Here is a 25419-nt window from a genome sequence, read left to right on the forward strand (position 1 = left end):
AGGTTTGTAAACCATTTACGCTTACGTCAAGATCAATTGCTCTATCCAATATGAATTTAGCTCCACTAACAGCAGATTCGCTGATTTTGAATTTGACATCGTTCTTTTCGAAGGTTGGAGGGTTATCATTGATGTCTGTGATTTCAATAGTTACACTGTAGAATTCCATTGGATTCTCTAATATAATCTGAAAATGTAAGGCGCAAGGCGTCGTCTGTCCGCAGAGCGCCTCTCTGTCTATTCTCTCTTTGATAAGGAGGACTCCTCTTTCTCTGTTGAGTTCGATGTATTCTGCACTGTCTCGAGTAAAAATTCGAGCTTTGCCTGATTTCAGTCTTCTCACATCCAAACCTATATCCTGTGCTATGTTACCAACTAAAGAGCCTTTCGCCATTTCCTCAGGAATGGAATAGCTGACCTGTCCGAGCACCGAGCTGAGAGACAGGACCGAGATAAACAACAGTACTTGCCGTCTCATTGTTCTGTCCGAGATCGTTTGTATAATAAGTCCTTATATGAACCTTATACTCCCTTCGGCCATTTATCTTCCGCACGTTTTCGGTCGAGAAATGTTTTTAGGACGTATTCCCCAACAGGAAGAAAGGATGCGCTGTCCCGTGTCTCCGTATTTAGTGTTCTCTAGAATCCAGAATGTGTGCTTTGAGTCTGTCTCTTTCTCTTTCTAATATACCGAGATCATGGGAGGTACTACTACACGTCTGCTGTAAAACTGACACATACTGGGCAACAGCGGCCCTCTGAGTTCATGACACAAAATTACATGGGAAATGCGCACAGGAAATTGAGATGCCTGAATACATTCATCGTCTTGTTAAAGGGTTGTAGTTATGGGTGCTTATACGGGGCAAAAATGAACTCAAGGCAACTACATTTGTGAAATGGAACATTTGTGCTCCATTGGAGGATATGAATTTAGAATGTTTGAGGGGGAAATACAACTTTATGGAGGAAATTAAGGTGAAATTATACAATCTTTCATAATAAGATGCTTTACCTGTGTTAGCCTATATAGAGACACTAAGAGAGAAAAAGGGGAAAGAGAGATGGATTTGATTACCCACTTTATATTGACGCTATCCTTGGTTCTGAAAATGATGACACAAGCGGAAAAAAATAATTAAGTAACTCGGTTTTCAACAAGGAACAGATAGGTATCGAGGTCTAACCTCTAGAGGAGAGTCTGGTTCATCCAGGATGCTCTTCTCACTCTGTATCCGCTGCATCGTCCCTGTAGAACTGGGGTCCATTATCAGCACGTTCTGACTACCGGCTCTGCCGAACTTACAGTCACTCTTTCTGGAGTCAGTCGTCCTGCACACCTCGTAATTGTACACGTGTGGGAGAGTCCCAGTCCCCAAAGTGTCTGAGTAACGTGGTGGATAATATGGAATCACCGGGAGACTGGAGTGATAGAGGATGCGAGACTGTCTCCATCTGTATATTTTCACTGATATAATAACCACTAAACACGTGATGAACAGAAAGGAAACTACAGCCAAAGCCAGGACTAAGTAAAAAGTCAGGTTGTCATTGTACTCCTTGTCGTGTGTAAAGTCAGTGAACTCCGACAGCACTTCAGGGAAGCTGTCCGCCACCGCCACGTTAACATTGACTGTAGCTGAACGAGAGGGCTGCCCGTTGTCCTCCACTACAACAGTCAGCCTTTGTTTCACAGCATCTTTATCAGTGACTTGTCGGATAGTTCTTATTTCCCCATTCTGTAAGCCCACTTCAAACAGCGCCCTGTCTGTGGCTTTCTGCAGTTTATAGGAGAGCCAGGCATTCTGTCCAGAGTCCACATCAACAGCCACCACTTTAGTGACCAGATAGCCCACATCTGCTGAACGAGGCACCATTTCAGCCACCAGAGAGCCACCAGTCTGGACTGGGTACAGAACTTGGGGGGCGTTGTCGTTCTGGTCCTGGATCAGTATTTTCACAGTCACATTGCTACTGAGTGGAGGAGAGCCTCCATCTTGCGCTTTGACGCGAAACTGGAAATCCTTGATCTGCTCGTAGTCAAAAGAGCGCACTGCATGGATGACTCCACTATCAGCACTAACGGACACATATGAGGAGACGGGCACTCCGTTAACCGAGGAGTCCTCCAGTATGTAAGAAACACGGGCATTCTGGTTCCAGTCTGCGTCTCTGGCTTTCACTGTGAATATAGAGAGGCCCGGTGTGTTGTTTTCTACAATGTAGGCCTCATATGAGCTCCTCTCAAAGACAGGCGCGTTGTCATTCACATCTGAGATCTGTAAGGTGAGAGTGACGCTGCTGGAGAGGGAGGGCACTCCCTCATCAGAGCAAGTCACAGTGATATTATACTCAGAGGCTCTCTCTCTGTCCAGATCACTGTCTGTCACTAGGCTATAGAAATTATTTGATGTTGACTTCAATAGGAAAGGGATATCATCATATATGGAACACCGGACTTTACCATTTACACCTGAGTCTGGGTCCTGAATGTTAATCATTGTCACGACAGTGTTGGGGTTTGCATTTTCTGATATAATATTTGATTTCGACATGATTTTAATAGTTGGCTCATTATCATTAACATCGATGATATCGACTATCACTTTACATGAATCTGTTAGTCCTCCGTTATCACTTGCACGTAAACTGATCTGAAAATTTCGTTTCTTTTCATAATCAATTTGTCCAGTCAATCTAACCTCGCCATTTTCATGATTTACCTCAAACATATGTCTGACTTCATCTAAAGTATTCGTGATTGAATACGTTATTTCACCATTTGAGCCATGGTCAGCATCTGACGCACTAACCGTAGTCACCACTGTGCCTTTCGCTGCATTTTCAGTCACAGTAGCTTTGTATACCGGCTGTGTAAAAACAGGGGCATTATCATTGACATCTAACACTGTAATGAGAATCTGCATTGTTCCTGACATTTGTGGCTCTCCTCCATCTACGGCCGTTAAAACTAATGACATAAACTCATTTTTTTCTCTGTCAAGAGGTTTTTGTAAGATCATTTCCACATTTTTTGTCCCGTCTGCTTGGTTGTGCAATTTAAGTTTGAAATTATCAATTGGTTTAAGTATATAATTTTGGAGACTATTAGTACCGACATCTAAATCCATTGCTCTTTCTAAGTCAAATTTCGCTCCGACAACTGCAGATTCGCTGATTTTGAATTTAATTTCGCCTTTCTCAAAAGATGGTGGATTATCGTTAATGTCTGTAATTTCAACTGTTACACTGTAGAATTCCATGGGATTCTCTAATATAATCTGAAAATGCAAAGCGCAAGGCGTCGTCTCACCGCATAACGTCTCTCTGTCTATTCTTTCTTTGATGAGGAGGACTCCTCTTTCGTTATTCAGCTCGATGTATTCTCTGCTATCACCAGAATAGACACGAGCTTTACCTGACTTTAATCTTTTGACATTTAAACCTAAATCCTGTGCGATGTTACCGACTAAAGAGCCTTTCGCCATTTCCTCAGGAATAGAGTAGCTGACCTGCCCGAACACTGCGCTGAGAGAAAGGACCGAAATAAACAACAGTACTTGCCGTCTCATTGTTCGAAATTTTCTCAGCAAGAGCAATCAACAAACTGGCCAGACTCCGTCAGAAACCCCCCCCCCCCCCCCGCCAGGCATCAAAACCGGGTATGAAGCCAAAAATAGCCCATATTCCACAAATTGTTAATAAACGAATGTCAGTGATGCCTCTTCATGTATCACAGTCCCTGTAGCGTAGACAATGCTCTCTACGCCTGTCTCTTCTTCTCTCTAATATGTCGACATGAGGAGGCGGGACTGCTGTTCTGTACTAAAACTGAAGCAGACTAGCCAACAGCGGCCCGCGGAGTTCAGAAAACAATACTACAAAACATTTGTTACAAGCGAACTGAGTTCATGAGAAAGCAGAGGTTGTCGACTAGCTGGTGAAATAATTTTATAAGGTTAAACGTATATTGTCGCATATTTTATAATCCTTTATATAAAAGCTCAAGATGTAGACAAAATATTTCACTAGTAAATAGAAAGAAAAGGAAATAACGAGTTAATTAGTTCTCTTCAAAATTCACCAAGTAAGAAGACCGGCGTATCTGTAGTTAACTGAAATTTTATGGCCTGTATAAATACCCCTGTGTTGCTCTCCAGGGTCCTGAAATAGAAATGCAACCATTTCAAATGAGGTTGTTGCAGCAGCAACGTGCTCTCGATTTGGAGGCAAAGTAATGGGGAGGGTGTGTGTGTAATGTTACAGCTTTCTAACCTCTATTGGAGAGTCTGGTTCATCCAGGATGCTCTTCTCACTCTGTATCCGCTGCATCGTCCCTGTAGAACTGGGGTCCATTATCAGCACGTTCTGACTACCGGCTCTGCCGAACTTACAGTCACTCTTTCTGGAGTCAGTCGTCCTGCACACCTCGTAATTGTACACGTGTGGGAGAGTCCCTGTCCCCAAAGTGTCTGAGTAACGTGGTGGATAATATGGAATCACTGGGAGACTGGAGTGATAGAGGATGCGAGACTGTCTCCATCTGTATATTTTCATTGATATAATAACCACTAAACACGTGATGAAGAGAAAGGAAACTACAGCCAAAGCCAAGACTAAGTAAAAAGTCAGGTTGTCATTGTACTCCTTGTCGTGTGTAAAGTCAGTGAACTCCGACAGCACTTCAGGGAAGCTGTCCGCCACCGCCACGTTTACATTGACTGTAGCTGAACGAGAGGGCTGCCCGTTGTCCTCCACTACAACAGTCAGCCTTTGTTTCACAGCATCTTTATCAGTGACTTGGCGGATAGTTCTTATTTCCCCATTTTGTAAGCCCACTTCAAACAGCGCCCTGTCTGTGGCTTTCTGTAGTTTATAGGAGAGCCAGGCATTCTGTCCAGAGTCCACATCAACAGCCACCACTTTAGTGACCAGATAGCCCACATCCGCTGAACGAGGAACCATTTCGGCCACCAGAGAGCCACCAGTCTGGACTGGGTACAGAACCTGAGGGGCGTTGTCGTTCAGGTCTTGGATCAGTATTTTCACAGTCACATTGCTACTGAGTGGAGGAGAGCCTCCATCCTGCGCTTTTACGCGGAACTGGAAATCCTTGATCTGTTCGTAGTCAAAAGAGCGCACTGCATGGATGACTCCACTATCAGCACTAACGGACACATACGAGGAGACGGGCACGCCGTTAACCGAGGAGTCCTCCAGTATGTAAGAAACACGGGCATTCTGGTTCCAGTCTGCGTCTCTGGCTTTCACTGTGAATACAGAGAGGCCTGGTGTGTTGTTTTCTACAATGTAGGCCTCATATGAGCTCCTCTCAAAGACAGGCGCGTTGTCATTCACATCTGAGATCTGCAAGGTGAGAGTGACGCTGCTGGAGAGGGAGGGCACGCCCTCATCAGAGCAGGTCACAGTAATATTATACTCAGAGGCTCTCTCTCGGTCTAAATCACTGTCTGTTACTAGGCTATAGAAACTGTTGGTTGAAGACTTCATTACAAATGGAATGTCATCATTAATGATGCACTGTACTTTGCTGTTTTCACCCGAGTCTGCATCTTCAACATTTATCATTGTCACAACAGTGTTGGGTTTGGCATCTTCTGATATCACATTTGATTTAGACATTATATGAATATCAGGTTTGTTGTCATTTATATCTAAGACATCGACTATCACTTTACATGAACCGGTTAGTCCCCCATCATCACTTGCGCGGACGCTTATCTGAAAATTTCGTGACTTTTCATAGTCAATATTTGCCATTAAACTAACCTCACCACCTTTCCTATTTACTTCAAACATTCCACGGGCATAATCTAGCATACTTGAAATTGAATAAGATATTCTGCCATTAGAGCCATGATCTGCATCTGTTGCAGTAACTGTCATTATAACTGTTCCGACTGGGGCATTTTCCTTTATGGAGGCTTTATAAACAGGTTGTGTAAAAACAGGGGCATTGTCATTAGCGTCTAAAACGGTGATGAGAATCTGCATTGTTCCAGACATCTGCGGCTCGCCTCCATCTACCGCCGTCAAAACTAAAGAGAGGTGTTCATTTTCCTCCCTATCCAGGGGTGCATGCAAGACCATCTCAACATTTTTACTACCATCTACTTGATTATTCATTTTGAGGGAAAAAATGTTCGTTGGTTTTAGGACATACGTTTTCAAATTGTTCTTTCCCACGTCAAGATCAATCGCCCTATCTAAAATGAATGTTGCACCACTTACAGCAGACTCACTGATATTAAATCGGACATCGCTCGTTTCAAAAGCTGGAGGGTTATCATTGATGTCTGTGATCTCAATAATTATACTGTAAAATTCCATAGGATTCTCCAAAATAATCTGAAAATGTAAAGCGCAAGGCGTCATCTGTCCGCAGAGCGCCTCTCTGTCTATTCTCTCTTTGATAAGGAGGACTCCTCTTTCTGTATTGAGTTCAATGTACTGTGCACTGTCTCGAGTAAAAATGCGAGCTTTGCCTGATTTCAGTCTTTTCACATCCAAACCTAAATCCTGTGCTATGTTACCAACTAAAGAGCCTTTCGCCATTTCCTCAGGAATGGAGTAGCTGACCTGTCCGAGCACCGAGCTGAGAGAGAGGACCGACATAAACAACAGTACTTGCCACCTCATTGTCCTGCCCGACATTTTCTGTGTAATAGTCCTTATGTCAACCGTGTACTCCTTTTGGATATTTGTCTTCGGTAAGTTTTCGGTCAAAATAGTTTTTTAACACATATTCCCAACACGAAGAAAGGATGCGCTGTCCCGTGTCTCTGTATTCAGTGTTCTCTAGAATCCAGACTGTGCGCTTTGCGTCTGTCTCTTTTTTTCTCTAATATATCGAGATGATGGGAGGTACTACTATAAGTCTGCTGTACTACAGACACATACTGGGCAACAGCGGCCCTCTGAGTTCATAAGACACAATTACATGTGAAATTCGCACAACAAATTGAGATGCCTAAATAAATGATCCATGTTGTGAATAATCACTTATTGGTGCTTACAGACGGTGAAAATTCACTAGAAACAACTAGATATGTAAAAGAGAAGAATTGTGTCCAGATGGATAATTTGAATCTAGAAAGTTTGAGGGGAAAAAACAACAACTTTGAAGAGTAAATTAATGTGAAATTCTAAAAAACTCATGAACTTGGAAAGTTTTACCTGTGTTATTTATAGTCATGACAAAGAAAATAAACTTGAGGGAAATGGAGTTTTGATTTTCAAATTTTATAATATTGTCGCTATCCTTGGTACTGAAAATGAGGAGACAAGCGGAAATAAAGGATTAAGTAACTCGATTTTCAACGAGGAACAGATAGCAAACGCGGTCTAACCTCTATTGGGGAGTCTGGTTCATCCAGGATGCTCTTCTCACTCTGTATCCGCTGCATCGTCCCTGTAGAACTGGGGTCCATTATCAGCACGTTCTGACTACCGGCTCTGCCGAACTTACAGTCACTCTTTCTGGAGTCAGTCGTCCTGCACACCTCGTAATTGTACACGTGTGGGAGAGTCCCTGTCCCCAAAGTGTCTGAGTAACGTGGTGGATAATATGGAATCACCGGGAGACTGGAGTGATAGAGGATGCGAGACTGTCTCCATCTGTATATTTTCACTGATATAATAACCACTAAACACGTGATGAAGAGAAAGGAAACTACAGCCAAAGCCAAGACTAAGTAAAAAGTCAGGTTGTCATTGTACTCCTTGTCGTGTGTAAAGTCAGTGAACTCCGACAGCACTTCAGGGAAGCTGTCCGCCACCGCCACGTTAACATTGACTGTAGCTGAACGAGAGGGCTGCCCGTTGTCCTCCACTACAACAGTCAGCCTTTGTTTCACAGCATCTTTATCAGTGACTTGGCGGATAGTTCTTATTTCCCCATTCTGTAAGCCCACTCCAAACAGCGCCCTGTCTGTGGCTTTCTGCAGTTTATAGGAGAGCCAGGCATTCTGTCCAGAGTCCACATCAACAGCCACCACTTTAGTGACCAGATAGCCCACATCTGCTGAACGAGGCACCATTTCAGCCACCAGAGAGCCACCAGTCTGGACTGGGTACAGAACCTGAGGGGCGTTGTCGTTCTGGTCCTGGATCAGTATTTTCACAGTCACATTGCTACTGAGTGGAGGAGAGCCTCCATCCTGCGCTTTTACGCGGAACTGGAAATCCTTGATCTGCTCGTAGTCAAAAGAGCGCAGTGCATGGATGACTCCACTATCAGCACTAACGGACACATATGAGGAGACGGGCACTCCGTTAACCGAGGAGTCCTCCAGTATGTAAGAAACACGGGCATTCTGGTTCCAGTCAGCATCTCTGGCTTTCACTGTGAATATAGAGAGGCCTGGTGTGTTGTTTTCTACAATGTAGGCCTCATATGAGCTCCTCTCAAAGACAGGCGCGTTGTCATTCACATCTGAGATCTGTAAGGTGAGAGTGACGCTGCTGGAGAGGGAGGGCACTCCCTCATCAGAGCAGGTCACACTAATATTATACTCAGAGGCTCTCTCTCTGTCTAAGTCACTGTCTGTCTGTAGGCTGTAGAAACTGTTGGTTGTAGATTTCATCACAAAAGGAATGTCATCATTTATGGCGCACTGCACTTTGCCGTTTTCCCCTGAGTCTGCATCTTCAATATTTATCATTGTCACAACAGTGTTGGGTTTGGCATCTTCTGAAATCACGTTTGATTTAGACATTATATGAATGTCAGGTTTGTTGTCATTCATGTCAATAATGTCGACTATAACTTTACAAGAATCAACGAGTCCTCCATCATCACTTGCACGGATGTTTATCTGAAATGTACGAGCTTTTTCATAATCAACATTTCTCAGTAAACTAACCTCACCACTTTCCTCATTCACTTCAAACATCCCACGAGTATAATCCAACATACTTGACACTGAATACGTTAATCTACCATTAGAGCCATGATCTGCATCTGTTGCAGTAACTGTCAGTACAACTGTTCCTACAGGGGCATTTTCTTTAATGGAGGCTTTATAAATTGGTTGTGTAAAAACAGGGGCATTATCATTTACGTCTAAAACTGTGATGATAATCTGCATTGTTCCAGACATCTGCGGCTCGCCTCCATCTACCGCCGTCAAAATCAAGGATAGGTGTTCATTTTTTTCTCTATCAAGAGGTTTCTCTAAGACCATTTCGACATTTTTACTTCCATCTGTTTGATCATGGAATTTAAGAACGAAATTGTCTGTTGGTTCAAGGATATAGGTTTGTAAACCATTTACGCCCACATCAAGATCAATTGCTCTATCCAATATGAATTTAGCACCACTAACAGCAGATTCGCTGATTTTGAATTTGACATCGTTTTTTTCAAAGGTTGGAGGGTTATCATTGATGTCTGTGATCTCAACAGTTACAGTGTACAATTCCATCGGATTTTCCAATATAATCTGAAAATGTAAGGCGCAAGGCGTCGTCTGTCCGCAGAGCGCCTCTCTGTCTATTCTCTCTTTGATAAGGAGGACTCCTCTTTCTCTGTTGAGTTCGATGTATTCTGCACTGTCTCGAGTAAAAATGCGAGCTTTACCCGATTTCATTCTTTTCACATCTAAACCCAAATCCTGTGCTATGTTACCAACTAAAGAGCCTTTCGCCATTTCCTCAGGAATGGAATAGCTGACCTGTCCGAGCACCGAGCTGAGAGACAGGACCGAGATAAACAACAGTACTTGCCGTTTCATTGTTCTGTCCGACAATGTCTGTGTAATAAGTCCTTATATGAACCTTGTAATCCTTTTGTACATTTGTCTTCAGCAAGTTACCAGTCGATACGGTTCTTAAAGCATATTTCCAAGACAAAGAAAGGTTGCGCTGTCCCGTCTCTCCGTATTTAATATTGTCTGGAATCCGGATTGTGTGCTTTGCGTCTGTGTCTTTCTTTCTCTAATATACCGAGATGATGGGAGGTACTACTACAAGTCTGCTGTACTACAGACACATACTGGCCAACAGCGGCCCTCTGAGTTCATTACACAAAATTACATGGGGAATGCGCACAAGAAATTGAGATGCCTGACTAAAAAAAACTAATGTGAGTAGTCAGTATTGTGTGAAGCGACAACTGCATTTGTCAGGGTGAAAATGGTGCCAAAATGGACAATAGACATTGCTAATGTTTGATGACATTATCTTTGGCAAAAAATTAATGGGACATTAAAACATTTTGCATGATACTATAAAGCTGTACCTGTAATTTAAAGATATATACTTTGGATTACAACTTAATGTTATTGTCGCTGTTTGTAGTGCTGAAAATGAGAGCAATGTGATTAAATTGGTTGTTTTTTAAGTAGAAACGGATAGCAGTAAGGTCTAACCTCTAGAGGAGAGTCTGGTTCATCCAGGATGCTCTTCTCACTCTGTATCCGCTGCATCGTCCCTGTAGAACTGGGGTCCATTATCAGCACGTTCTGACTACCGGCTCTGCCGAACTTACAGTCACTCTTTCTGGAGTCAGTCGTCCTGCACACCTCGTAATTGTACACGTGTGGGAGAGTCCCTGTCCCCAAAGTGTCTGAGTAACGTGGTGGATAATATGGAATCACCGGGAGACTGGAGTGATAGAGGATGCGAGACTGTCTCCATCTGTATATTTTCACTGATATAATAACAACTAAACACGTGATGAAGAGAAAGGAAACTACAGCCAAAGCCAAGACTAAGTAAAAAGTCAGGTTGTCATTGTACTCCTTGTCGTGTGTAAAGTCAGTTAACTCCGACAGCGCTTCTGGAAAGCTGTCCGCCACCGCCACGTTAACATTGACTGTAGCTGAACGAGAGGGCTGCCCGTTGTCCTCCACTACAACAGTCAGCCTTTGTTTCACAGCATCTTTATCAGTGACTTGGCGGATAGTTCTTATTTCCCCATTCTGTAAGCCCACTTCAAACAGCGCCCTGTCTGTGGCTTTCTGCAGTTTATAGGAGAGCCAGGCATTCTGTCCAGAGTCCACATCAACAGCCACCACTTTAGTGACCAGATAGCCCACATCTGCTGAACGAGGCACCATTTCAGCCACCAGAGAGCCACCAGTCTGGACTGGGTACAGAACCTGAGGGGCGTTGTCGTTCTGGTCCTGGATCAGTATTTTCACAGTCACATTGCTACTGAGTGGAGGAGAGCCTCCATCCTGAGCTTTTACGCGAAACTGGAAATCCTTGATCTGCTCGTAGTCAAAAGAGCGCACTGCATGGATGACTCCACTATCAGCACTAACGGACACATATGAGGAGACGGGCACTCCGTTAACCGAGGAGTCCTCCAGTATGTAAGAAACACGGGCATTCTGGTTCCAGTCAGCATCTCTGGCTTTCACTGTGAATATAGAGAGACCTGGTGTGTTGTTTTCTACAATGTAGGCCTCATACGAGCTCCTCTCAAAGACAGGCGCGTTGTCATTCACATCTGAGATCTGTAAGGTGAGAGTGACGCTGCTGGAGAGGGAGGGCACTCCCTCATCAGAGCAAGTAACACTGATATTATACTCAGAGGCTCTCTCTCTGTCTAAATCACTATCTGTCAATAAGCTATAAAAATTACTGGCCGTAGATTTTATTAAGAATGGAATATTCTCATTTATTACACATTGGACTTTGCCATTTTCATCGGCGTCTGGATCTTGAATGTTAATTATTGTTACGACAGTATTCGTTTTGACATCTTCAGATACAACATTTGATTTAGACATTACCTTAATAAGCGGCTTATTATCATTCACATCCATAATATCAACTATTACTTTGCAGGAGTCTGTTAGTCCTCCATCATCACTTGCACGTAAATTTATTTGATAATTCCGGGCCTTTTCGTAGTCAATATTTCCAATCAACCTAACCTCGCCGCTCTCTTCATTTACCTCAAACATATGTCTGACATCGTCTAAAGTATTCCTGATTGAATACGTTATTCTTCCATGGGATCCGTGGTCGGCATCTGATGCGCTAACTGTAGTAACCACTGTACCTTCTGGAGAATTTTCTGCAACAGTGGCTTTGTACACTGGTTGTGTGAAAACGGGTGCATTATCATTGGCATCTAACACCGTGATGAGAATCAGCATCGTCCCTGACAACTGTGGTTCGCCTCCATCTACAGCGGTCAACACTAAAGATATATGTTCATTTTTCTCCCTATCTAGAGGTTTTTGTAAAATCATCTCAACATTTTTTGACCCATCTGCCTGATTGTGTAATTTGAGAGCAAAATTATCTGTTGGTTTAAGGAGGTAGTTTTGAAGACCATTAATTCCAACGTCTAAATCCACAGCTCTTTCCAAGTCAAATTTCGATCCGCTGACTGCAGACTCGCTTATTTTGAATTGAATTTCGCTTTTCTCAAAAGCGGGAGGATTATCATTAACGTCTATGATCTCAACTATTACGCCATAAAATTCAATGGGATTCTCTAAAATGATTTGAAAATGTAAAGCGCAAGGCGTCGACTGTCCGCATAGCGCCTCTCTGTCTATTCTCTCTTTGATCAGGAGGGCTCCTCTGTCTTTACTCAGCTCGATGTATTCTCTGCTATCACCAGAATAGACACGAGCGTTACGTGATTTTAGTCTTTCCACATCTAAACCCAAATCCTGTGCTACATTTCCGACTAAAGATCCCCTTGACATCTCCTCGTTAATGGTGTAACTGACTTGCCCGAGCACTGAACTGAGAAAAATGACCGAGATAAACAACAGTACTTGCCGTCTCATTGTTCTCCGCGGTATTTTGTTAAAGGCAGGAAATAAATAGTTTTATTCCGTGAAGTAAACTGTGTTGGAAATATTTCCGGGGTATAAGAAAAAAATCAGCGAATAGTCCTCAACACACGAAGAAAACAATCGTCGCTCGACATTCGTTTGTAGTGTTCAATATAACCCAGACTGTGCTCTGCATCTATCCCTTTCACTCTCTAATATATCGAGATGGGGAGGTACTGCTGAAGATCTACTGTCAAACAGTAACTCGCTGACCAACAGCGGCCCTAAGAGTTCAGAATACAAAACTACAGGAAATGTGTTAAAAAAAAAAAAAAAGATCACTGGTGAACAGACCAAGAGGGAATTACACAGATTTTATCCTTCATGTAAAAATTGCCATCATGAAAAAAAGTTGCTTTAAATTAAAATAGATTGAAATTTTATAAGAGTAAAAAAATATTTGATCATGATGTTTTCTCCCACGTCCTAGCAGCAAGCACAACAACAATTGCATCTGCAGAGTAGTAAGTGAAAAGAAATGGTTAAAACTACATTGTCGCTGTCCAAGGTGATAAAAGAGGTGGTAGGTGAATTATACTAACGGACAGCGATTACATAGGCAACATGCTAATAATATGTATATGAAATAATATAAATTAATAGCAAATGTACTATTACAGCTTTCTAACCTCTAGAGGAGAGTCTAGTTCATCCAGGATGCTCTTCTCACTCTGTATCCGCTGCATCGTCCCTGTAGAACTGGGGTCCATTATCAGCACGTTCTGACTACCGGCTCTGCCGAACTTACAGTCACTCTTTCTGGAGTCAGTCGTCCTGCACACCTCGTAATTGTACACGTGTGGGAGAGTCCCTGTCCCCAAAGTGTCTGAGTAACGTGGTGGATAATATGGAATCACCGGGAGACTGGAGTGATAGAGGATGCGAGACTGTCTCCATCTGTATATTTTCACTGATATAATAACCACTAAACACGTGATGAAGAGAAAGGAAACTACAGCCAAAGCCAAGACTAAGTAAAAAGTCAGGTTGTCATTGTACTCCTTGTCGTGTGTAAAGTCAGTGAACTCCGACAGCACTTCAGGGAAGCTGTCCGCCACCGCCACGTTAACATTGACTGTAGCTGAACGAGAGGGCTGCCCGTTGTCCTCCACTACAACAGTCAGCCTTTGTTTCACAGCATCTTTATCAGTGACTTGGCGGATAGTTCTTATTTCCCCATTCTGTAAGCCCACTTCAAACAGCGCCCTGTCTGTGGCTTTCTGCAGTTTATAGCAGAGCCAGGCATTCTGTCCAGAGTCCACATCAACAGCCACCACTTTAGTGACCAGATAGCCCACATCTGCTGAACGAGGCACCATTTCAGCCACCAGAGAGCCACCAGTCTGGACTGGGTACAGAACCTGAGGGGCGTTGTCGTTCTGGTCCTGGATCAGTATTTTCACAGTCACATTGCTACTGAGTGGAGGAGAGCCTCCATCCTGCGCTTTGACGCGAAACTGGAAATCCTTGATCTGCTCGTAGTCAAAAGAGCGCACTGCATGGATGACTCCACTATCAGCGCTAACGGACACATATGAGGAGACGGGCACTCCGTTAACCGAGGAGTCCTCCAGTATGTAAGAAACGCGGGCATTCTGGTTCCAGTCAGCGTCTCTGGCTTTCACTGTGAATATAGAGAGGCCTGGTGTGTTGTTTTCTACAATGTAGGCCTCATATGAGCTCCTCTGAAAGACAGGCGCGTTGTCATTCACATCTGAGATCTGTAAGGTGAGAGTGACGCTGCTGGAGAGGGAGGGCACTCCCTCATCAGAGCAAGTCACAGTAATATTATACTCAGAGGCTCTCTCTCGGTCCAGATCACTGTCTGTTACTATGCTATAGAAACTACTGGATGTAGATTTAATTGCAAATGGAATGTTTTCATTAATTACACAATGGACTTGGCCGTTAATTTCAGAGTCCGGATCGTTCACACTCATTAAAGCTATGACTGTGCTATGCGGAGAATCCTCTTGTATCGAGCCCGATTTCGAGATCATATTTAAAATAGGGCAATTGTCATTCACATCAATAATATCAATAATTACTTTACTCGAATCTGATAGACCGCCTTGGTCAATTGCTTCTATATCGATATGGTAATTTTTTGCTTTTTCATAATCGACTGGCCCATGTAATATAACATCACCTTCGTCAGTAATGTGAAAAAGCTTTGAAACAGTATCCATGCCATTTCCGATGACGTAGGTCACCTCTCCATTTGAGCCTTTGTCTGCATCAGATGCACTCACTTTTGTAACGAGGGTTCCTCTTAAAGAGTTTTCTGTGACACTTGCCTTATAAACGCTTTTCGTAAAAACAGGAGCGTTGTCATTAGCGTCTAACACAGTAACATGAATCTGCATTGTTCCTGACATTTGGGGTTCTCCTCCATCCACAGCCTTTAAAACTAATGATATGTGTTCTTGTTTTTCTCGGTCCAAAGGTTTCTGTAAAATCATTTCTACCTTTTTGCTTCCATCAGATTGACTATGTAATTTCAACAAGAAATTGTCACTGGACGTAAGTGTATAGCTTTGAAGACCATTCAGTCCTATATCAGGGTCAATCGCTTTCTCTAGCATGAATTTAGAACCGATCACTGCGGTCTCGCTGATTTCAAATCTTCTCTCCTCCTTTTGGAACGCAGGAGCGTTATCATTAATGTCTGTTATTTCGACAGTAATCGGATATAATTCTAATGGGCTCTCTAAAGTAATTTGAAAATGTAAAGCGCAAGGCGTTGTCTGCCTGCAAAGGGCTTCGCGGTCTATTTTTTCTTTAATAATGAGGACTCCTCTTTCTCTATTCAGCTCGATATATTGAGCACTGTCTCCTGTATAGATACGAGCTTTACCTGACTTTAGTCGTTTAACATCTAAACCCAAATCCTGTGCTATGTTACCGACTAAAGAGCCTTTCGCCATTTCCTCAGGAATGGAGTAGCTGACCTGCCCGAGCACCGATCTGAGAGAGAGGACCGAGATAAACAACAGTACTTGCCGTCTCATTGTTCTGTCCGATATTTCTGTCGCACAACAACTAACGTGTTTCCTTCCGTTTTTCAATCAATGTTCCGTCCGATGTAAATTCGAAATGTAACAGGAATATGAAATTAATCCACGAGTCTTGAACAAAATAATTTCAGCTTGAAATGTCCGTGGAAAACGTTGGCTGTGACCTGGATTGTGCATTCTGCGTCTGACTGTCCCTCTCTCACTAATATACCGAGATGACAGAGGAGGTTCTGGTACAAAACTGATTTAAAACTACAACACACTAGCCAACAGCGGCCCGTTGAGTTCAGAGTAGGAAACTACATTCGAAAAAACATGAATCGTGATGTTTTAGGTCGACCATTTGTTAGTACTTTCATGGAAATTGTAATTCATTACACTTCATTTCATTGGACGTGTTTTACAAGTTGTCGAACGAAGAGAAATGTTTAACAAAAAAAAACATCTACCTACTGATTGAGCTAGAATTTCCCTTAGTAAAGGGGGGGGTGAGAGAGAGAGAGAGAGAGAGAGAGAGAGAGAAAGAGAGAGAGATAACGAGAACCCACGCTTCAATTGTCGCTGTCCAAGGTGCTGAAGCTATATTGCCCGTGAACGACGATTTCAAAGATGTTTTTTATTATCAAAATGTGAACATTCTAACCTCTATTGGAGAGTCTGGTTCATCCAGGATGCTCTTCTCACTCTGTATCCGCTGCATCGTCCCTGTAGAACTGGGGTCCATTATCAGCACGTTCTGACTACCGGCTCTGCCGAACTTACAGTCACTCTTTCTGGAGTCAGTCGTCCTGCACACCTCGTAATTGTACACGTGTGGGAGAGTCCCTGTCCCCAAAGTGTCTGAGTAACGTGGTGGATAATATGGAATCACCGGGAGACTGGAGTGATAGAGGATGCGAGACTGTCTCCATCTGTATATTTTCACTGATATAATAACCACTAAACACGTGATGAAGAGAAAGGAAACTACAGCCAAAGCCAAGACTAAGTAAAAAGTCAGGTTGTCATTGTACTCCTTGTCGTGTGTAAAGTCAGTGAACTCCGACAGCACTTCAGGGAAGCTGTCCGCCACCGCCACGTTAACATTGACTGTAGCTGAACGAGAGGGCTGCCCGTTGTCCTCCACTACAACAGTCAGCCTTTGTTTCACAGCATCTTTATCAGTGACTTGGCGGATAGTTCTTATTTCCCCATTCTGTAAGCCCACTTCAAACAGCGCCCTGTCTGTGGCTTTCTGCAGTTTATAGGAGAGCCAGGCATTCTGTCCAGAGTCCACATCAACAGCCACCACTTTAGTGACCAGATAGCCCACATCTGCTGAACGAGGCACCATTTCAGCTACCAGAGAACCACCAGTCTGGACTGGGTACAGAACCTGAGGGGCGTTGTCGTTCTGGTCCTGGATCAGTATTTTCACAGTCACATTGCTACTGAGTGGAGGAGAGCCTCCATCCTGCGCTTTGACGCGGAACTGGAAATCCTTGATCTGCTCGTAGTCAAAAGAGCGCACTGCATGGATGACTCCACTATCAGCACTAACGGACACATATGAGGAGACGGGCACTCCGTTAACCGAGGAGTCCTCCAGTATGTAAGAAACACGGGCATTCTGGTTCCAGTCTGCGTCTCTGGCTTTCACTGTGAATACAGAGAGGCCTGGTGTGTTGTTTTCTACAATGCAGGCCTCATATGAGCTCCTCTCAAAGACAGGCGCGTTGTCATTCACCTCTGAGATCTGTAAGGTGAGAGTGACGCTGCTGGAGAAGGAGGGCACTCCCTCATCAGAGCAGGTCACAGTGATATTATACTCAGAGGCTCTCTCTCGGTCCAAATCACTTTCTGTCATTAGGCTATAGAAATTGTTTGATGTCGACTTCAATACGAAAGGAATATTTTCATTTATATAACACTGAACTTTACCATTTTCACCTGAGTCTGGGTCCTGAATGTTAATCATCGTCACGACAGTGTTGGGGTTTGCATCTTCAGATATAATAGTTGATTTAGACATTATTTTAATAGTAGGTTCATTATCATTAATATCAACAACTTCGACTATCACTTTAGAAGAATGTGTTAGTCCTCCGTCATCTCTGGCACGTAAATTGATCTGAAAATTCCGTTTCTTTTCATAATCAATTTGTCCAGTCAATCTAACCTCACCATTTTCATGATTTACCTCAAACATATGTCTGACTTCATCTAAAGTATTCGTGATTGAATACGTTATTTTACCATTTGAGCCATGGTCAGCATCTGACGCACTAACCGTAGTCACCACTGTGCCTTTCGCTGCATTTTCAGTCACAGTAGCTTTGTATACCGGCTGTGTAAAAACAGGGGCATTATCATTGACATCTAACACTGTAATGAGAATCTGCATTGTTCCTGACATTTGTGGCTCTCCTCCATCTACGGCCGTTAAAACTAATGACATAAACTCATTTTTTTCTCTGTCAAGAGGTTTTTGTAAGATCATTTCCACATTTTTTGTCCCATCTGCTTGGTTGTACAATTTAAGTATGAAATTATCAGTTGGCTTAAGTATGTAATTTTGGAGACTATTAGCACCAACATCTAAATCCATTGCTCTTTCTAAATCAAATGTCGCCCCGACAACTGCAGATTCGCTGATTTGGAATTTAATTTCGCCTTTCTCAAAAGATGGTGGGTTATCGTTAATGTCTGTAATTTCAACTGTTACACTGTAGAATTCCATGGGATTCTCTAATATAATCTGAAAATGCAAAGCGCAAGGCGTCGTCTCACCGCATAACGTCTCTCTGTCTATTCTTTCTTTGATGAGGAGGACTCCTCTTTCGTTATTCAGCTCGATGTATTCTCTGCTATCACCAGAATAGACACGAGCTTTACCTGACTTTAATCTTTTGACATTTAAACCTAAATCCTGTGCGATGTTACCGACTAAAGAGCCTTTCGCCATTTCCTCAGGAATAGAGTAGCTGACCTGCCCGAACACTGAGCTGAGAGAAAGGACCGAAATAAACAACAGTACTTGCCGTCTCATTGTTCGAAATGTTCTCAGCAAGGGCAAAAAACAAACTGGTTAGATCCGTCAGAGTAAAATATTATCATGAGTCAGCAGGTAAAAGTAAAAAATAGGCCATATTCCACAAATTGTGACCAAAAGAATGATGGTTATATACCTTCGTGTGTAGCGGGCTCTCTAGCGTCAACAATGTCCTCTCCCTCCGTCTCTTTCTCTTCCTAATATGTCGTGATAAAGAGGCGGTACTGCTGTACAGCTGTACCAAAATTGCAGCAGATTAGCCAACAGCGACCCGTTGAGTTCAGAAAACAAAATGACCGAAAATGTATTCAACACGGGTATAGTTCATATATATAATGCCATTAACAAAATACTTCAATGATTTATGAAGAAACACGAATTCATGAGTTCCCTCTCAAATCCACCAAGCAAGATGACTAGCAGGTTTGTAGTTAACTGAATTGGTATTGCCTGTATTAATACCCTTGTTGCCCTCCAAGGTCCTGAAAAAGGTGAGGAACGATTTGATTTGAATGAAAGCTGGTGAAGCAGCATAATTCATTTGATTTGCATACAAAGCAAAGTGGTGGAGGTGGTGTGCAATGTTACAGCATTCTAACCTCTATTGGGGAGTCTGGTTCATCCAGGATGCTCTTCTCACTCTGTATCCGCTGCATCGTCCCTGTAGAACTGGGGTCCATTATCAGCACGTTCTGACTACCGGCTCTGCCGAACTTACAGTCACTCTTTCTGGAGTCAGTCGTCCTGCACACCTCGTAATTGTACACGTGTGGGAGAGTCCCAGTCCCCAAAGTGTCTGAGTAACGTGGTGGATAATATGGAATCACCGGGAGACTGGAGTGATAGAGGATGCGAGACTGTCTCCATCTGTATATTTTCACTGATATAATAACCACTAAACACGTGATGAAGAGAAAGGAAACTACAGCCAAAGCCAAGACTAAGTAAAAAGTCAGGTTGTCATTGTACTCCTTGTCGTGTGTAAAGTCAGTGAACTCCGACAGCACTTCAGGGAAGCTGTCCGCCACCGCCACGTTAACATTGACTGTAGCTGAACGTGAGGGCTGCCCGTTGTCCTCCACTACAACAGTCAGCCTTTGTTTCACAACATCTTTATCAGTGACTTGGCGGATAGTTCTTATTTCCCCATTCTGTAAGCCCACTTCAAACAGCGCCCTGTCTGTGGCTTTCTGCAGTTTATAGGAGAGCCAGGCATTCTGTCCAGAGTCCACATCAACAGCCACCACTTTAGTGACCAGATAGCCCACATCTGCTGAACGAGGCACCATTTCAGCCACCAGAGAGCCACCAGTCTGGACTGGGTACAGAACCTGAGGGGCGTTGTCGTTCTGGTCCTGGATCAGTATTTTCACAGTCACATTGCTACTGAGTGGAGGAGAGCCTCCATCCTGCGCTTTGACGCGAAACTGGAAATCCTTGATCTGCTCGTAGTCAAAAGAGCGCACTGCATGGATGACTCCACTATCAGCACTAACGGACACATATGAGGAGACGGGCACTCCGTTAACCGAGGAGTCCTCCAGTATGTAAGAAACACGGGCATTCTGGTTCCAGTCAGCGTCTCTGGCTTTCACTGTGAATATAGAGAGGCCTGGTGTGTTGTTTTCTACAATGTAGGCCTCATATGAGCTCCTCTCAAAGACAGGCGCGTTGTCATTCACATCTGAGATCTGTAAGGTGAGAGTGACGCTGCTGGAGAGGGAGGGCACTCCGTCATCAGAGCAACTCACAGTGATATTATACTCAGAGGCTCTCTCTCTGTCTAAATCACTGTCTGTCACTAGGCTAAAAAAATTACTAGATGTAGATTTAATTGTAAATGGTATATTTTTATTAATTACACATTTGACTTGACCATTACTTTCAGAATCAGGATCGTTGACACTCATCATAGCTATCACTGTATTAGAAAGGTAATCCTCTCGTATAAAATTTGATGTCGAAATCATATTTATAATGGGACTATTGTCATTAATGTCACTTATATCAATGACCACTTTGCTTGAATCAGAGAGACCTCCTCGGTCAATCGCCTCTATATCAAGCTGATAGTATTTTGCTTTTTCATAATCGACTGGCCCATCTAATATAACATCACCTTCGTCAGTAATGTGAAAAAGCTTTGAAACAGTATCCATGCCATTTCCGATGACGTAGGTCACCTCTCCATTTGAGCCTTTGTCTGCATCAGATGCACTCACTTTTGTAACGAGGGTACCTCTTAAGGAGTTTTCTGTAACACTTGCCTTATAAACGCTTTTCGTAAAAACAGGAGCGTTGTCATTAACGTCTAACACAGTAACATGAATCTGCATTGTCCCAGACCTTTGCGGTTCCCCACCATCCACAGCCGTTAAAAATAATGATATATGCTCCTGTTTCTCTCTATCCAACGGTTTCTGCAAAATCATTTCTACCTTTTTACCCCCATCAGAATGACTATGCAATTTAAGCATAAAATTGTCACTCGGCTTAAGTGTATAGCTTTGAAGACCATTCAGTCCTATATCAGGGTCAATCGCTTTCTCTAGCATGAATTTAGAACCGATCACTGCGGACTCGCTGATTTCAAATCTTCTCTCGTCCTTTTGGAACACAGGAGCGTTATCATTAATGTCTGTGATTTCGACAGTAATAGGGAATAATTCCATCGGGCTCTCTAAGGCAATCTGGAAGTGTAAAGCGCAAGGAGTAGTCTGTCCGCAGAGCGCTTCGCGGTCTATTTTTTCTTTAATAAGGAGGACTCCTCTTTCTCTATTCAGCTCGATATATTGAGCACTGTCTCCTGTATAGATACGAGCGTTACCTGATTTTAGTCTTTTCACATCTAAACCTAAATCCTGTGCTATGTTACCGACTAAAGAGCCTTTCGCCATTTCCTCAGGAATGGAGTAGCTGACCTGCCCGAGCACCGAGCTGAGTGAGAGGACCGAGATAAACAACAGTACTTGCCGTCTCATTGTTCTGTCCGATATTTTTGTCGCACAACAACAAACGTGTTTCCTTCCGTTTTACAATCAAATTTCCATCAAATGTAAATTCGAAATGTAACAGGAATATCAACTGAATCCACAAGTCTTGAACAAAATAATTCCAGCTTGAAATGTCCGTGGAAAACGTTGGCTGTAACCTGGAATGTGCATTCTGCGTCTGACGGTCCCTCTCTCACTAATATACCGAGATGACAGAGGAGGTTCTGGTACAAAACTGATTTAAAACTACAACACACTAGCCAACAGCGGCCCGTTGAGTTCAGAGTAGGAAACTACATGAGAAAAAACATGAATCGTGATGTTTTTGGCGAACATTTGCTAGTACTTTTATGGAAAGTGTAAAGAAGTAACTACCCAACTAAAGAAAACTGGACGTGTTTAGTCAAAAGAAGATAAATGTTAACACAAAAACATTGTTTTCCCTATGGATTAAGTCAGATTTTGCCCTAATGAAAAGAGAGAGAGAGAGAGAGAGAGAGAGAGAGAGAGAGAGAGAGAGAGAGAGAGAGAGAGAGAGAGACGACGGGAAACAATGCTTCAGTTGTCGCTGTCCACGGTGCTGAAGCTATATTGCCCGTGAATGACGTTTTTAAATATGTGAACATTCTAACCTCTATTGGAGAGTCTGGTTCATCCAGGATGCTCTTCTCACTCTGTATCCGCTGCATCGTCCCTGTAGAACTGGGGTCCATTATCAGCACGTTCTGACTACCGGCTCTGCCGAACTTACAGTCACTCTTTCTGGAGTCAGTCGTCCTGCACACCTCGTAATTGTACACGTGTGGGAGAGTTCCTGTCCCCAAAGTGTCTGAGTAACGTGGTGGATAATATGGAATCACTGGGAGGCTGGAGTGATAGAGGATGCGAGACTGTCTCCATCTGTGTATTTTCACTGATATAATAACCACTAAACACGTGATGAAGAGAAAGGAAACTACAGCCAAAGCCAAGACTAAGTAAAAAGTCAGGTTGTCATTGTACTCCTTGTCGTGTGTAAAGTCAGTGAACTCCGACAGCACTTCAGGGAAGCTGTCCGCCACCGCCACGTTAACATTGACTGTAGCTGAACGAGAGGGCTGCCCGTTGTCCTCCACTACAACAGTCAGCCTTTGTTTCACAGCATCTTTATCAGTGACTTGGCGGATAGTTCTTATTTCCCCATTCTGTAAGCCCACTTCAAACAGCGCCCTGTCTGTGGCTTTCTGCAGTTTATAGGAGAGCCAGGCATTCTGTCCAGAGTCCACATCAACAGCCACCACTTTAGTGACCAGATAGCCCACATCTGCTGAACGAGGTACCATTTCAGCCACCAGAGAGCCACCAGTCTGGACTGGGTAAAGAACCTGAGGGGCGTTGTCGTTCTGGTCCTGGATCAGTATTTTCACAGTCACATTGCTACTGAGTGGAGGAGAGCCTCCATCCTGCGCTTTTACGCGAAACTGGAAATCCTTGATCTGCTCGTAGTCAAAAGAGCGCACTGCATGGATGACTCCACTATCAGCACTAACGGACACATATGAGGAGACGGGCACTCCGTTAACCGAGGAGTCCTCCAGTATGTAAGAAACACGGGAATTCTGGTTCCAGTCAGCATCTCTGGCTTTCACTGTGAATATAGAGAGGCCGGGTGTGTTGTTTTCTACAATGTAGGCCTCATATGAGCTCCTCTCAAAGACAGGCGCGTTGTCATTCACATCTGAGATCTGTAAGGTGAGAGTGACGCTGCTGGAGAGGGAGGGCACTCCCTCATCAGAGCAGGTCACACTGATATTATATTGGGAAGCCACTTCCCTGTCCAAAGCTACCTCTGTAACTAAACTATAGAATCCGTTTAATGTAGCCTTTATTTTAAACGGGATGTTATCATTTATACTACAGTCCACCTCTCCATTATTCTCAGAGTCCGGGTCATTTACGCTTATCATTGCTATTACCGTATTCGGCGGAGAGTCCTCTAAAAGGGAGTGCGACTTAGAGAGTATATTTAATTGCGGATTATTATCATTTTCGTCAATTACATCAACTGTGATCTTACTAGAATCAGAGAGTCCTCCATTGTCTACAGCTTCAATATCTATTTGGTAGAGCTTAGCTTTCTCATAATCTATTTCACCGATCAAGATAACCTCACCAGTTTTCCTATCGATCTGAAATAGGTCGGATAAACGGCGCTTGCTATTGGAAATTACATATGATACTTCTCCGTTAGAGCCTTTGTCTTTGTCAAATGCACTAACAGTCGTTACGCTTGTTCCCCTCGGTGAATTCTCGGTTATTGTTGCTTTGTATACTGGTTTCGTGAAAACTGGAGCATTGTCATTCGCATCTAACACATTGACATATATCTGCATTGTCCCTGACATCTGTGGCTCTCCTCCATCCATGGCAGTTAACAACAGTGGTATTTGCTCCTGGTTCTCTCTATCTAGAGGCTTCTGTAGAACCATTTCTACCTTTTTGCTTCCGTCTACTTGATTCTCTAGTTTCAATACAAAGTTATCTGTTGGATTAAGCGAGTAGCTTTGGAGGTTATTTAAACCAATGTCAGCATCGATGGCTTTCTCTAATACAAATTTAGACCCAATAACGGCCGACTCGCTTATTTCAAAACGCTTCTCGCTGGATGCAAAGCTGGGGGCGTTGTCGTTTATGTCTGTGATTTCTACTGTAATGCGAAACAATTCCATTGGATTTTCCATAATTATCTGAAAATGTAAAGCACAAGGCGTCGTTTCCCCACACAACGTTTCTCTGTCTATTCTCTCTTTGATGAGGAGGACTCCTCTTTCTTTATTCAACTCGATGTATTCTGCGCTGTCTCCCGAATGAATACGGGCCTTACCCGATTTCAGCCTTTTCAAATCTAAACCTAAATCCTGTGCTATACTACCGACTAAAGATCCTTTCGCCATTTCCTCAGGAATGGAGTAGCTGACCTGCCCGAGCACAGAACTGAGAGAGAGGACCGAGATGAACAACAGTACTTGCCGTCTCATTGTTATGTCAGGAAATTCCTCCTGTGTCATTTCAACAAAATTGTAATCCACACGACATTAAAAAAATCCCAATTGATGTCAAAGAAATATGTTCAACCAAAAATAGCAGCTTGTCGTCTCCGTGAGTATTCTTTATATCCCGGACAGGCTTTCTGCGTCTGCTTTATTGTCTATCGAAATCTAAGGGGAGGTACAGTTACCAGTCCTTCCTGAGACTGCCACACACTGGTCAATAGCGGCCCTTTCTGTTCAATACGCTGAACTACAAAAAGCAGTGGAAGAGGAAGATTAAATTATTTTTGTGTAAGTAACTTAATAGTAAAACACTGATGAAGACAATCTCGGCCTGTGTGTGTGATATGACTGGAAAACAATCACCAAAATATTAGAGTTGATAAAAAATGTAATACCAAAAATGTCAGTCTCATAAAAATGATGAATATTAGATGGCCAGTGCGATAAGATACTAATTCACTTAATTGGAGATGAAAGTACCCTCATTAATAGAAAATCCCACATTTTAAACGTGTTGATATA

General features: G+C 43.1%; 8 protein-coding genes across 8 annotated transcripts; all 8 read right to left on the reverse strand.

The window, feature by feature from the left end:
* Window positions 1-1154: 1154 nt before the first annotated feature.
* Window positions 1155-3572, reverse strand: LOC139649905 (protocadherin beta-16-like). Its single transcript, XM_071526415.1, has one exon. The coding sequence runs from the start codon at window positions 3570-3572 to the stop codon at window positions 1155-1157; it is 2418 nt and encodes an 805-aa protein (XP_071382516.1).
* A 688-nt stretch (window positions 3573-4260) lies between these two features.
* LOC139649906 (protocadherin beta-16-like) lies at window positions 4261-6675 on the reverse strand. The gene has a single exon (XM_071526416.1). It carries the CDS (start codon window positions 6673-6675, stop codon window positions 4261-4263), a length of 2415 nt encoding a protein of 804 aa, XP_071382517.1.
* Window positions 6676-7337: 662 nt separating this feature from the next.
* On the reverse strand, window positions 7338-9755 carry LOC139649907 (protocadherin beta-4-like). The gene is made up of 2 exons (XM_071526417.1): window positions 9427-9755; window positions 7338-8139 (listed from the first exon to the last, which is right to left on the reverse strand). The coding sequence occupies exons 1-2, from the start codon at window positions 9753-9755 to the stop codon at window positions 7338-7340; spliced, it is 1131 nt and encodes a 376-aa protein (XP_071382518.1).
* A 588-nt stretch (window positions 9756-10343) lies between these two features.
* On the reverse strand, window positions 10344-12785 carry LOC139649908 (protocadherin beta-16-like). The gene has a single exon (XM_071526418.1). The coding sequence runs from the start codon at window positions 12774-12776 to the stop codon at window positions 10344-10346; it is 2433 nt and encodes an 810-aa protein (XP_071382519.1). The 5' UTR covers window positions 12777-12785.
* Window positions 12786-13438: 653 nt separating this feature from the next.
* LOC139649909 (protocadherin gamma-A10-like) lies at window positions 13439-15835 on the reverse strand. The gene is made up of 2 exons (XM_071526419.1): window positions 15507-15835; window positions 13439-14222 (listed from the first exon to the last, which is right to left on the reverse strand). Exons 1-2 carry the CDS (start codon window positions 15833-15835, stop codon window positions 13439-13441), a joined length of 1113 nt encoding a protein of 370 aa, XP_071382520.1.
* A 628-nt stretch (window positions 15836-16463) lies between these two features.
* Window positions 16464-18869, reverse strand: LOC139649910 (protocadherin beta-16-like). Its single transcript, XM_071526420.1, has one exon. The coding sequence runs from the start codon at window positions 18867-18869 to the stop codon at window positions 16464-16466; it is 2406 nt and encodes an 801-aa protein (XP_071382521.1).
* A 587-nt stretch (window positions 18870-19456) lies between these two features.
* Window positions 19457-21853, reverse strand: LOC139649912 (protocadherin gamma-A10-like). Its single transcript, XM_071526421.1, has 2 exons — window positions 21525-21853; window positions 19457-20240 (listed from the first exon to the last, which is right to left on the reverse strand). Exons 1-2 carry the CDS (start codon window positions 21851-21853, stop codon window positions 19457-19459), a joined length of 1113 nt encoding a protein of 370 aa, XP_071382522.1.
* Window positions 21854-22236: 383 nt separating this feature from the next.
* LOC139649913 (protocadherin beta-16-like) lies at window positions 22237-24882 on the reverse strand. Its single transcript, XM_071526422.1, has 2 exons — window positions 22498-24882; window positions 22237-22254 (listed from the first exon to the last, which is right to left on the reverse strand). Exons 1-2 carry the CDS (start codon window positions 24880-24882, stop codon window positions 22237-22239), a joined length of 2403 nt encoding a protein of 800 aa, XP_071382523.1.
* Between the last annotated feature and the right edge of the window lie 537 nt (window positions 24883-25419).

Source organism: Centroberyx affinis, unplaced genomic scaffold (genome assembly GCF_046629955.1).
Source record: "Centroberyx affinis isolate AG114_WGS23_722 - 3 ecotype Tasmania unplaced genomic scaffold, CSIRO-AGI_Caff_v1 ptg001411l_1, whole genome shotgun sequence".
Lineage (NCBI taxonomy): Eukaryota > Metazoa > Chordata > Actinopteri > Beryciformes > Berycidae > Centroberyx > Centroberyx affinis.

Bases quoted from the DNA above. Each gene is read 5' to 3' on its own strand.
- LOC139649905 (XM_071526415.1), bottom strand. From the start codon at position 3,572: ATGAGACGGCAAGTACTGTTGTTTATTTCGGTCCTTTCTCTCAGCGCA.
- LOC139649906 (XM_071526416.1), bottom strand. From the start codon at position 6,675: ATGTCGGGCAGGACAATGAGGTGGCAAGTACTGTTGTTTATGTCGGTC.
- LOC139649907 (XM_071526417.1), bottom strand. From the start codon at position 9,755: ATGAAACGGCAAGTACTGTTGTTTATCTCGGTCCTGTCTCTCAGCTCG. The intron at 8,140-9,426 runs TGTTGAGATCAC...TGTGACTGTGAA, and splicing joins ATGGAATTGTACACTGTAAC to AATACTGATCCAGGACCAGA.
- LOC139649908 (XM_071526418.1), bottom strand. From the start codon at position 12,776: ATGAGACGGCAAGTACTGTTGTTTATCTCGGTCATTTTTCTCAGTTCA.
- LOC139649909 (XM_071526419.1), bottom strand. From the start codon at position 15,835: ATGAGACGGCAAGTACTGTTGTTTATCTCGGTCCTCTCTCTCAGATCG. The intron at 14,223-15,506 runs TGTCGAAATAAC...TGTGACTGTGAA, and splicing joins TTAGAATTATATCCGATTAC to AATACTGATCCAGGACCAGA.
- LOC139649910 (XM_071526420.1), bottom strand. From the start codon at position 18,869: ATGAGACGGCAAGTACTGTTGTTTATTTCGGTCCTTTCTCTCAGCTCA.
- LOC139649912 (XM_071526421.1), bottom strand. From the start codon at position 21,853: ATGAGACGGCAAGTACTGTTGTTTATCTCGGTCCTCTCACTCAGCTCG. The intron at 20,241-21,524 runs TGTCGAAATCAC...TGTGACTGTGAA, and splicing joins ATGGAATTATTCCCTATTAC to AATACTGATCCAGGACCAGA.
- LOC139649913 (XM_071526422.1), bottom strand. From the start codon at position 24,882: ATGAGACGGCAAGTACTGTTGTTCATCTCGGTCCTCTCTCTCAGTTCT.